Raw genomic sequence first — 13,179 nt, forward strand, 5'->3', positions numbered from 1 at the left:
TAAAACATATTTCAATTCCTCACTACCCGTTTTCCTGGATTTTCCTTCCAAATGCTTATTTTCTACTGTCCATTTCCACTGACATTGTCATGACATGCTTGGGTGAATGCAGTAACACTTTGTCTCTTCCAGTCTGGACCCCACAATCCATATAGCAGCCTGAGGTGTTTGATTCTTTCTTTGAATGCAGATCTTAGCTTGTCCTGCCAAGATCACTTTGAAGCTTTTCCAGTGAGGTAAAATGCTGAGCAGCCTGTCTGCGACGGATTTGCTCCTCCTGTCTGGCCCCTACTGATCTCCTTTTATGTTCTTTCCTGCCTCAGAATCTTATTTGTTCCCTTCCACCATACTTTGCTTAAAGCTCTCATATTGGGTCCTTCGACCTCAATTCAAATTTTACCTCTTCTGTGAAGCCTTGACCCCTCTTCCCCACAGGAGACTTAACCTGTTGGTCACCCTCAGAACTCTCTGTATTTTTCCTTCATGGCATGTGTTACAGTTTGTTGTTCAACGTATGTTTACACAGCTCATTGATATTTGTCTCCTCCACTAGGCTGGAAGATTCATGAGGGCAAGAAACACTTCAGTTTCTAGCCCACTGCCTGTATCAATAAATACTTGTTAAGTGAATGGATAATAATAACTAACTTTAATTAAACATGCACAGTGTGCTAGGCACTGTGCAAAAGCCCTTTACCTGTCTCCTTTAATTCTCATAACAACCCTCTGAGTGGGTATCTTTATTATCCTCTCTTTACTGATGCAGAAACTAAGGCAGAGAGAGGTTAAGTAACTGCCCTAAGATTCTGGCGTTAAGACCCCAGTTACTACTGTCATGCTGATATCTAGCAGAAAGACTAAAACAAATCTCTCCATTTCTAGGAAAACAAGTCAACCTCAAGGTCAAGCCATCTGTACACGACTTGAGCAAAACTCAACAGACCAAACTCACTGTGGGTAGTATGGGATTAGGCCTGATCATCATCCAGCATGGGCCCTACCTTCAGATCAGCCATCTCATTACAAAGGGAGCTGCAGCAAGGGATGGCACACTCCAGCCAGGTGACTGTGGTTTCCCCAGGCCTCCCGACCCCTCTACTTCTGCCTCCCTTTCATCTGCCTTCAGGGAGACTCAGGTTATTAGGTTCCAGTGTAACAGTGCTGATGGTGACATTGTTTGAGAGCTTTCAGTGGGCAAGCCAGCTGCTACTACTTGTATAACCCTCACTGTATTTACTCGTTGAATTCTTTCACTATTTATTTTTGGCTGTGCTGTTTCTGTGCGGGCTCTTCTGTAGTTGTGAGCACGGGTTACTCTCTTGTTGCAGTGGTTGAGCTTCTCGCTGGTAGCGGCTTCTCTTGCTGTGAAGCATGGGCTCTAGGGTGCACATGCTTCAGTCGTGGCTCCAGGGCTCAAGAGCACAGGCTCAGTAGCTGTGGGATACGAACTTAGTGCTTCACGGCACATGGAATCTTCGCAGCTCAGGAATTGAACCCAGGACTCCTGCTTTGGTAGGCGGATTCTTTACCACTGAGCCATCAGGGAAGCCCTATTTATTGAATTCTTATAATAACCCTTTCGGTAGGAACTATGAGAAGGCAATGGCACCCCACTCCAGTAGTCTTGCCTGGAAAATCCCATGAATGGAGGAGCCTGGTGGGCTGCAGTCCATGGGGTCGCTAAGAGTCAGACACACTGAGCGACTTCACTTTCACTTTTCACTTTCATGCATTGGAGAAGGAAATGGCAACCTACTCCAGTGTTCTTGCCTGGAGAATCCCAGGGACGGGGGAGTCTGGTGGGCTGCTGTCTATGGGGTCGCACAGAGTCAGACACGACTGAAGCGACTTAGCAGCAGCAGCAGCATGATTATCATCTGCCTTTTACAGATGAGGAAACTAAGCCTCAGTGAGACTGAGTTCCTTGTCAAGGTTCACCCCCATCTAGAAGGGATTCATATACAGGAATAGTGTCACTCCAGAGTTTATGGCTCTGTATGGATAAGGCTTTCTTCTTTTGTAGGCAGTATGAATCATCATTAACATTTAGATGTGTGATCTCATTTCACCTGACTGACAATCCCCAAGGTAGATTCTACATTAAACCGATATACGGATGAATCAGATATTTGGTAACTTGTACGTTGTCACACCAAGGAGTGGAGATGTGAACGCTGTCTTTGTCAGTACTGCCCTGCTTCTCTTGTCTTTAGATGAATGAATTTTCCATCCAATTCAAGACATTTCCCCAGTGCCTTCTCTGGGCTGTGCTCAGGAGTCAGGGACGCACAATGGGATGGTAAGGTGGTGGAAGGAAAAACCATTCAGGCGAGCTGGCCTGAATTCAGGCCCAGGCTGTACCTCTTTTTGGTTCTTTGACCTTGGACAGAGTCCTTTAACTTTCCTGGCCTTAGTCACCTCATCTCTAAATTGGGATAATACCACCTTGGAGAGCCACAGTGCTATGGAAATATTGGCAATCCTTTCTCTAAGGCTGTTCTTAGAGATTCTCCAGACTTGTATCTTGTTTTGTTGTTAACCAAAAATGATTGTGTATTGGCCAAAGTATTGGCTAATATTTTTGCATCAGGTCACCTGATGCAAAGAGCCGACTCATTGGAAAGGACCCTGATGCTGAGAAAGATTGAGGGCAGGAGGAGAAGGGGATGACAGAGGATGAGATATTAGGATGGCATCATCGACTCAATGGACATGAGTTTGAGCAACCTCCAGGAGATGGTGAGGGACAGGGAAGCCTGGCATGCTGCAGTCCATAGGGTTGCAAAGAGTAGGACATGACTTAGCGACTGAACAACAACAACAAAAATGATTGTGGTACCACAGCCCTAGTGGATTAAACCACTGGTTTGCAACGCTGGTTACTTATTAGAATCACCTGGAGACCTTTTAAAATAAAAATGGATTGGCCCCATCTCCCCAGAGATTCTGATTCAGTTGGTTTGGGGACAGGGCAGTTCATGGTTTAAAAGCTTCTCAGGTTATTCTAGTTGTAGTTAGGGTTAAATGCAGTGGATTAAAGAATTAAGTGGATCAATGATGCTGTTATGAAAGTTTACCTCACCTTAAAATCCAAAGCATTTTCTCCACGTATCACTATTTGGTGCTAGGGAACAGCCTTCCAGAAAGAAAGTTCTGGACTTTCCATCCAAAAGAATTCTAGGCCAGGTCCCATGGGCCTATTCTGCTTGTTCTCCGTAGGTTTTTTGGAGTTAGGGGACAGATGCTGGTTGATAAGCAGAGAGCACACTCACTGGAGTGGGATGGGAGTATGCTTTCATGAAACAGAATCTCCGGGTGAGGTCATAGTGTGCTCCTGGAGGTCAGAGGCAGTCTTGAATTCATCTTTTAATGAACTCAAGGGACTTACCATTCGAACTGGTGCATTTATTATGTCTGTGCTTGATAAATGAAGAGTAAGTGAGCATTTGTTCTAGGCATTTTGCAAGGTGTTTCCATGTCTATTATCTAATCTTTGCAACACTCCTAGAAGGTAGATAACGAAATACAGAGGCTCAGAGAGATGAAGTAAATTGTTTAGTACAGAGCTAAGTGGGTGGTCAGAGCTGATTTGAACCCATGTCTGCTTAGAAAGCTCATACCTTTGACTAGAAAAGAGATTGCAATATGGAGTAAGTCCCATATCTCTTCATTACAAGTCAGGCACTTCTCTTCAAGGTCTGGGATTCAAAGGCTCTGTAACTCAGTCCCTTTGACAATGATGATGAGATTTGGAGAGGTGATGGTCCTAGAAACCTGATTTTTTTTTTTTTTTTACCCCATTACCTCCCAGCCCCATTATTTCTTACATGCTTTGCATTTCTCTTCTTTTGCTGTTTCTTAATAGGGCTTCATCTTGATTTCCTAATTTATTTTGGCTAAACTTTAAAATCCTTTTGGCCAGCATAGTTTTAGCAAACTCTGATATCCAAAATCTTAAGAAATTAATACAGCATTTTTCTTTTCTTGGAGAAATTAATATAGATTGGAAGGTAAACAAAGTTATGTACCGGTCACCACCCTTACTAGGCCACATTAATTCAGTAAGCATTTCCTGAATGCCTGCTGTGTGCAGACATCAGGCACGGGGTGTGATGGTGAGCCAGTCATGTGTGGTCTCTAACCACACAGAGCTTATGGAATTTACAGCCTAGTTGAGAGAAATGGGAGAAGACTAAAATCTACTTTTCGGTAGTGGCTTGGCTGCTGAAAAGTTGATTAAATATAGATAACTGGGACAGTCTATACAATGTGGTTCCTACAGCCCATTAAAACAGAAAAAAATGTATAATATTAATATTTATAAATACCAAATTGGTGCTTCTTTATGAAAGGCAATGTTAATGTCTCTTGCTAGAATAATCACATTCATACAATGACACCTTTGGTTTATAGTCAGGATGGTCAGGCAATTAAGCTGTTTATTTTCTGCCCTCTCGATAAGTCACCTTTTTAACAACATAATTAAGCAGCATGTCAAGCCATAGCTTTCAGCTATAAACACCCCTTTTAACATTAGGCAAGTAAGCTTATCCCATGAGGGTTTCTTTTTTTTTTTGACATTTTAATTAACCTCTATATGGTGAACAGCTGTTTCGGATTACACAATCTGCAGGTAGTTGGGAGAAGCCCTGTTTCATTCTGAAGTTAGCCACAGCTGTCTTTAAAGACCAAAGTAGAAGCTTTTCTCCACCCATCTCAGTATTCATTTTCTTTAAAACTGTGACCTTTCATTTTGGATAGAATCTAGCAATATGGAAATTTGTCTTTGGCGTTCCTTGGAGGCTTCCTTTAGGATCAGCGTAATTCCAATTACAGCAGAGTACAGAGTAGTGCTTCCCAGGTGAGTCTCAGTGGTAAAGAATCCACCTGCTGATGCAGGAGACATGGCAGATGCAGGTTTGACACCTGGGTTGGGAAAAACCTCTGGAGGAGGAAATTGCAACCCACTCCAGTATTCTTGCCTGGAAAATTCCATGGACAGAGAAGCCTGGTGGACTACAGTCCATGGGGTTGCAAAGAGTTGGGGAGTAGTAATAGAGAAAGTACTTAATCTTGACTCTTTTCTACTCTGAGGTTAGACCTCAGCTGTCTTAGAATGAGGTGATTGAGGGATCCCTAGCTTCCCATGCATAGTGGGGTAAACATTCTTTGGGACTTATTAGGGTCACTTTATCTGGTGTTAGCTCTGAAGTCTCCATGACCATTTGGCAGGATGATAGTACTTGTATGATCTGATAACTAAGATTTTATTTACCCAATGTGAATCTGTCCTTAAGAATCAATTTCCCTGTATTTCTTCTTCTCTTGCTAGATGCCCTTATAGCAGTCAGGGGTCTTAACTGCAAGCAATAAAAAGTTCTATTGTTGTTGTTGTTCAGTCTCTTAAAAAAGTCATGTCCAAATCTTTGCAACCCCATAGACTGTAGCACGCCGGGCTTCCTTGTCATTTACCATCTCCCAGAGTTTGCTCAAACTCATATCCTTTGAGTCAGTGATGCCATCCAACCATCTCATCCTCTGTTGTCTCCTTCTCCTGCCCTCAATCTTTCCCAGTATCAGGGTCTTTTCAAATGAGTTGGCTCTTTGCATCAGGTGGCCAAAGTATTGCCCTTCCAGCATTAGTCCTTCAAATGAATATTGAGGGTTGATGTCCTTTAGGATTGACTGGTTTGATTTCCTTTCTGTTCAAGGAACCCTCAAGAGTCTTCTCCAATACCACATTTCTAAAGCGTCAGTTCTTCAGCACTCAGCCTTCTTCATAGTCCCACTCTCACATCCATACATGACTACTGGAAAAACTAGCTTTGATCATACAGATCTTTGTTGGCAAACTGATGTCTCTGATTTTTAATACTCTTGTCTAGCTCTGTCATAGCTTTTCTTCCCAGGAACAAACAAACGTCTTCTAATTTCATGGCTGTAGTCACTGTCTGCAGTAAATTTGGAGTCCAATAAAATAAAGTCTGTCACTGTTTCCATTGTTTCCTCATCTATTTGCCATGAAGTGATGGAACTGGAACCCATGATCTTAGTTTTTTGAATGTTGAGTTTTAAGCCAGCTTTTTCACTTTCCTCTTTCACTTTCATCAAGAGGCTCTTAGTTCCTCTTCACTTTCTGCCATAAGGATGATGTCATCTGCATATCTGAGGCTATTCATATTTCTCCCAGCAATCCAGCTTGTAATTCATCCAGCCCAACATTTCACATAATATACTCTGCATAGAAGTTCAATAAGCAGGGTGACAATATACAGCCTTCTCGTACTCCTTAACCAATTTAGAACCAGTCTGTTGTTTCATGTCCGGTTCTAACTGTTGCTTCTTGACATGCATATAGATTTTGGAGGAGGCACATAAGGTGATCTGATGTTCCCATCTCTTTAAGAATTTTTCACAGTTTGTTGTGACCCACACAGTTAGTCAAAGGCTTTGGTGTAGTCAGTGAAACATGTTTTTCTGGAATTCTCTGGCTTTTCTATGATCCAGAGGATGTTGGCAATTTGATCTCTGGTTCCTCTGCCCTTTCTAAATCCAGCTTGAACATCTCAAAGTTCTTGGTTCACATACTGTTGAAGCCTAGCTTGGAGAATTTTGAGCATTACTTTGCTAGCATGTGAGATGAGTGCAGTTGTGCAGTAGTTTGAGCATTCTTTGGCATTTCTTTTCTTTGGGAGTGGAATGAAAACTGACGTTTTCCAGTCCTGTGGCCACTGCTGAGTTTTCCAAATTTGCTGGCATATTGAGTGCAGCACTTTCACAACATCATTTTTTAGGATTTGAAATAGCTCAGCTGGAATTCTATCATCTCCACTAGCTTTGTTCATAGTAATGCTTTCTAAGGCCCACTTGACTTTGCACTACAGGATGTCTGGCTCTAGCTGAGTGATCACACCATCATGGGTTATCTGGGTCATGAAGATCTTTTTTGTATAGTTCTGTGTATTTTTGCCACCTCTTCTGAATCTCTTCTGCTTCTGTTAGGTCCATACTGTTTCTGTCCTTTATCAAGGCCATCTTGGCATGAAATGTTCCCTTGTTATCTCTAATTGTCTTGAAGGGAGCTCTAGTCTTTCCCATTCTGTTGTTTTCCTCCATTTGCATTGTTCACTTAAGAAGGCTTTGTTATCTCTCCCTGCTGTTCTTTGGAACTGTACATTCAGATGGTTATATCTTTCCTTTTCTCCTTTTCCTTTGGCTTCACTTCTTTTCTCAGCTATTAATAAGGCCTCCTCAGACAAGCATTTTGCCGTTTTGCATTTCTTTTTCTTGGGGATTATTTTGGTTGTTGCCTCCTGTACAATGTAACGAATCTCCATCCATAGTTCTTCAGGCATTCTATCAGATCTAATACCTTGAATCTATTTGTCACTTCCACTGTATAATCATAAGGGATTTGATTTAGGTCATACCTAAATGGCCTAATGGTTTTTCCTGCTTTCTTCAAGCTCTCCCTTGAAGTTTAAAGAACTTCAAGTTCTGTAAAGGCACTGAATTTAGAACATTTAATCTGACAGAATTCCTGGAAGGCCTTGACCACCAGGTTTGGAAAATGATGAGAGAACAAAAGGCCATGGAAACTGGATGCTCCTGTCGCTTCTCTGTATCTCCTGCTCCAGGTTTAGTGACCCAGAGGGACTGACCAATAGCTGGACCTAGTCTACATGTCCATGCCTTAGCTGCTGGTTACAAATGAATAAATTGGGTCTATTTATCATTCAGTTGGGAGGTTCAGGGACTTGGCTGTCAAGATGTGGTTCTCTTTCCATTTTTGGGGGGCTCAGAAGCTGCACGGCTGGCTATCATACTCCCCTTCCTGTTCAACTCTGTCCTACGATAGGGGACCTAGGTGTCAAATCCCTTTGAACTTCCATGCTCTGTATACACATCTTCAACTTAATTAAAGCATGCTAAATGTCCAGTGTTATATGTAGAATTACTTGCTCAATGAATACTGCATAAGGAAAGTATTAATCTGTAAGGCTTGATGTTTAGTATGGTCTGCTTACTGTGGAGGGCATTGGCAATGGCCAGGCAGGTATAATAAAAATAGGTTATTTGTTCACTTAGTGGAAGTGATTTTTTTCTTTAATAGTAGTAGCCATTTATTTTACTTGAAACAAGCACATTTTTAGAATCTTCAAGGATGGTTCAGATTCTAAATCCTTTTTAGCCTCTGTCACACCAAGGACTTCAGAAATGTTCTAAAATGTTATAATATTTACCATTACACTGACTATTAAGAAACATCTTGCATGTATTCATTATTCACTGAGAGGATCATTTTTTTTTGTTTTCATTAAATAAAATTTGAAGCCTGGTTTTGGTTCAAAATGAACCAACAATATGAACCTATAAAATGAAATACCTCACCAAAAAAAAAAAAAAAAAAAAAAAAAAAGAGACATTGCACAATGCAGACAGAAATGGCATGATCTTTTTTAAACCATCATCGTAATTTTACTGAATTTTTTCCCTTTTTCAGGTGATGTTTTGATTAGTGTTGGCTATGCAAATGTGTTAGGTTATACTCTTCGAGAATTTTTAAAGCTTCTGCAACACATCACCATAGGAACAATACTACAAATAAAAGTTTACCGAGATTTTATAGACATACCCCAAGAATGGCAAGAAATATATGATTTAATCCCTGAGACCAAATTCCCAATCACACGGTAAGTAGTTAAGTTTAGGAAATCTTTGTTATACTACAGAATTCCCCAGGGTCTATGAAGCAGTCTTAGTTAAATGTGAGAATTATCAATTGGACCATGTAGGAGGAATTTATGACACTGTCACAGTTCAGTGGGTTTCTAAATCCTTTTGGAAAGCACAATCTGTAGGACCTAATATGAGGCAGAATGATAAAGGCAAGAAAGAGCCTTGGACATGGAGTTTAAGGACCAAACTACCTAGTGGCAACTCTCCTTCAAACCTGGATATGCGACTCCCCCTTTCCCAAAGTGAGCCCTGAAGCACGTGCTGTGACTGCCTTTCCTCATTTGTCTCCAGCATATTCAGTTCTCTCTCTGGATCCTTCTCAATAACCGGTAAAACTCTTCCATCTTAGCAAAGCCCACTTTACTTCCACTCCCCTCTCCTTTCCTTACCAGCCACTGTCCTGTCTCTTGACTCCAAAGCTGTTCAAAGAGTTGTATTAGACATTACCAATTCCTCAGCAGACACCACATGCCACCTCGGTGCAGACCTTGGCTGAGAGCCCTTTACCCCAAGGTCACCTGCAACCTTCATACTGCTGATTTCAGTGGACTCCTCTCAGTCTCTAATTTTGCTTGGCTTCTGAGCAGCAACAGGCACTTTACAGCCTCCCACCTCAACTCTTGTTGAAATATAATTTTCCCCAGACTTCTGGAATACCACACTCCCATATCTCCTTTTGTCACTTCCTCGTGATTGCCTTTTACCAAGCCTTGTCTTTGGCTTTCTTCTCTCAATCTTCTAAGCAAACTCCTTGGTTTCTATTCGTATTCATACATTAATTATTTCCAAATTGTATTATCTCCAAACTTGTATAAACACCCACTTGATATCTGTATTATAAACCCCTTAAACTCATTATGCCTAAAATTAAAAGCCAGTTTGCCATTGTCTTAGTGGGAGAGCATTTGCTTAGTCAAACAAGTCAGAACTTTAAGGGCTGGCTTGATTTCTCTATCTTGTTTAAGTGGCACATTTAGTATTCTGATCCAAGAGTTATTGTTATTAATTCTGACCAGATCCCTGAGCACTAGATGTACAGCTGTGTACCTTTGCTTATTGGGATGTGCTCAAAGAAATATGGCTAGGGGCTCTTTACTAGGATTAAAAAATGGCCCATATTACTTCAGAGTCCAACTTGTGGCCACAGGGACTGATATGATTCACAGATATGCTTTGTTTATCTCCCTCACTGTTTTAGACAGTGTTGAGAGCAAGGAGGATATATAGGAGGGCTTTTTCCAGGGGCCAGTAATACTCTATTTCTTGACCTGGGTGGTAGCTAACAAGGTGTTTAGAATTTTTTTTTCTTTCAACTTATTTGCATTTTTCTGTTTCAGAAAAATTTTAATGAAAAAAAAATTGAATTGCTAAATTTACAAATCTCTGGTTTCTCCTGAAAAACAAGATGGGCTTGCATCCCCACATGCTAACAGTGGACTAGAGCTGGATAGCAGTTGTTCCCTTCAGATCAAATACAGAATGGGGAAAAATTTTCTCCCAATAACTAAACCAATCCTGCTTTGATTAAAAACCATTAATGATAATACTGAACTTGTTTACTATGTGATGGACACCGCTTTACAAGCGTTGTACCATTTAATCCTCATGACAGTTCTATTTATCCTCGTTTTACAGATAAGAAAACTAAAGCCAACAGAGGAGTACGTAAACTTGCCAGAGGCCACAGGGCTAAGTAGTTTACGTCTGTTTTCAGAGCAGCAACACCCAATAAGAATTCTCTATGCTAGTGGAAAAGACCTATATCTGTGCCATCCCGTGTGGTAACCATTAGCCACAGGTGGCTACTAAGCCCCTGAAATGTGAAGATTTGTAACTGAGGAATTTTAAATTTATTCAAGTTTAACCAGTTTAAATTTAACAGCCACACGTAGCTGGTGGACCCTGTATTGGAGAGCTCAGCTTCCAAAACTGAGCTCTTCACCATTTGCTTATGGAACTACATTCTAAGTAGAGTTTGTGATTCAGAATATTAAAAACCTAGGGATGGCAGGTTGACCATTCAAAAGCAAACACAGAATACCACAACTTATGAGGCTAAAATTCACAAACTTAGGAATACCACCAATCATGTTCTGTAAGGCATGTTAGCATCTTATGTGGAAAAGGGTAAGGAAGGGGCAGAAGGGGAACTAAAGGTTTATTTCACAAAGTTGTAAGGCTTCTTTCAGGAGCAGATAGCACCGAGTGCACAATTCGCCATGTGATGCTCTGGGCAGGCCTCCTGATATTAAAAACTGTTTCCAGCGAACCCTGACCTCTGCTGGCTTGTGGCATTTCTATCTAATGCCAATTTAATAAGAACCTGGCTCTGCCACCTGTCTTTATGGTGATCTAACAGAGCTACAAAGAAGGTCCTTTGAGTCTTGAAGGCAAACTGTTGTAGTCCTGAGATCTTCTGAATCTCCTTGCACAGCACTACATCAAGGATTAAAGAAAATCATACAATTTAAGACTAGTGGCTTTCAGAAAAAAATGACTCAATACCAAATGCCATTACCAGAAGAGAGAAACTTTAGGGAAGATCTGTTCAGATCCTTAGGAGCAAGCAAACAAACAACAAAAAAAACCCACAAGCAGGCCTCCAAGGATGTTAGGGAAAACACTAGTAAGTGGGAAAGGTTGGAGGGACTAGGGTAGGGAAGAAATCCGTTTCCTACTAGCAGGACAGACGGTAATGGAAGTTCATAATTGCAAAGATCTAGTTTTGGATCTGCTGGGTAATAGCACCAGAATGAGGGGTAGCACGTGACAGCATTTGTTCAGGAAAATAATAGCAGGCGCAGGTGCTACAGGCATTAGAAAAGTTCAAGAACCCTGTTGTTGGCAAACTGAAAAATAAAAAAGAATCTTCACAAGTTTTTGGATGGCAACAGCAAGGTGGAATAGTGCATGATGAGACATCTGGGTGGAAGGGTGTTCTACAGATCCACATTCGTAAACCCAATTAAGAAGCAAAGAATGATGCTCAGGGGCAAAAATAAAAAGATTCAAAGGAATAACCAATGATAAGCATATTGAAGATCTTTGAGGCCCATTATTTCTGGATGCCTCCTTGGAAATCAGTAATATTCTATTATTGCTGATCCCAAGAGACCCATGAAAACTGAGTTCCGTGGATGAGACGGCCACACTGACCTGTTATTCTGTGTGAGGTGAAATCAACCCACTCTTTAAGGCCTGCTAACATTCTGGTCAGTAGTCTCGCTTAAGTCTGTGCAAAGCTTTTTAAAGTAATGTGAAATAATTTAGGGCAGAATTTGATTTCCATTTAGGAATGTAAACAAATTTAAAGGTAATTTAAACAAATTTAAAGAGGATATTAGTTCCCCTACCAGGGACTGAACCTGAGCCCTTGACAGTGAAAGTATGGAGCTCTAACCACTGGGATGCCAGGGAATTCCGTAAAGGTAATTTTTAAAGGAGAAGATTTTTAATAACACAGACAGGTAGTGCTAAACTGTATTTTTTCTTTTATGAACCAAAGCAGGTTATGAGATATCTTGTTAGGTGAGAATGAATGTGTAGACATTAAGAATCCATTTCATTCACTAGTCTTTCCATTTCAGCACAACAAAGAAAACTGAGGAGGCAAAAGATGGATCTGTCACAAGCAGTGATGATGATGAAGCTTTCGATACAAGACTTAAGTACTACAAATATCCACGGTCCACTGGACATTACCCTGTAAGGAGACCAATGTCTATCTCCAGAGAATGGCATGGATATAAAAAGAAGAACCATGTAATGCGTGTAGGAAAAGACATTAACTGTGACGTGATGATTCACAGAGATCACAAGAAAGAAGTGAGGGCCCCTTCTCCATACTGGACCATGGTGAAGCAAGACAACGAAATCTCCTCCTCCTCCTCAGCCTCCTCTACCTCAGATGCATTTTGGCTGGAAGACTGTACCCCCGTTGAAAAGGGCAGCAGTGAACCAGTATCACGAGTTGGCTAGGCAGCAGTTTTCAAATCTGTGACCACAGAAGCATTTATCTTGAGAACACCCATTTTTTTTGTGCACTGCCTTACTTTTGAGTGTTAGGTTGATAATTACTTGAAAGAGACAGAATAGAAACAGAAGAGGGAGAAGATGAGGGGAAAAAAAACACACACCAAAATTGTGCCACAGTGAAGATAAACATAAAAAATGAAGCAGTGCAAATATAGGCCACAGCTAACAGGTAATATATATTTTGCACAAATAACTCTTTTGGAAAAAAGGCAAAAGGGGGTAAAACCCAGATCATTTAACTGTTCTTACCCAAGAATACAGACTTTTCACTGCTTTTATCTTTAAAAGCCAATAACAATCTGGAGATAGTTACTCTGATAGCCACTTAAGCCTTAATTTTAATAGTTTCTCATGCTTCTGTACTTTATATTCCTGTTCTCCTTAAAAGCATCTAAAACAAAAACT

The 13,179-nt window shown here is 40.9% G+C and overlaps 1 protein-coding gene across 1 annotated transcript; it reads left to right on the plus strand.

The window, feature by feature from the left end:
• Positions 1-898: 898 nt before the first annotated feature.
• Positions 899-13,127, plus strand: PDZD9 (PDZ domain containing 9). Its single transcript, XM_005898131.3, has 3 exons — positions 899-1,062; positions 8,504-8,693; positions 12,327-13,127. Exons 1-3 carry the CDS (start codon positions 963-965, stop codon positions 12,715-12,717), a joined length of 681 nt encoding a protein of 226 aa, XP_005898193.3. The 5' UTR covers positions 899-962; the 3' UTR covers positions 12,718-13,127.
• Positions 13,128-13,179: the final 52 nt, after the last annotated feature.

The sequence above is a fragment of the Bos mutus genome, chromosome 25 (genome assembly GCF_027580195.1).
Source record: "Bos mutus isolate GX-2022 chromosome 25, NWIPB_WYAK_1.1, whole genome shotgun sequence".
Classification (NCBI taxonomy): domain Eukaryota; kingdom Metazoa; phylum Chordata; class Mammalia; order Artiodactyla; family Bovidae; genus Bos; species Bos mutus.

What these genes read in the sequence shown, in the direction of transcription:
- PDZD9 (XM_005898131.3), top strand. Translation starts at nt 963, where the DNA reads ATGGGATTAGGCCTGATCATCATCCAGCATGGGCCCTACCTTCAGATC. An exon ending in GGATGGCACACTCCAGCCAG is followed by an intron (nt 1,063 to 8,503) that starts GTGACTGTGGTT and finishes TCCCTTTTTCAG; the next exon opens with GTGATGTTTTGATTAGTGTT. An exon ending in ACCAAATTCCCAATCACACG is followed by an intron (nt 8,694 to 12,326) that starts GTAAGTAGTTAA and finishes TTTCCATTTCAG; the next exon opens with CACAACAAAGAAAACTGAGG.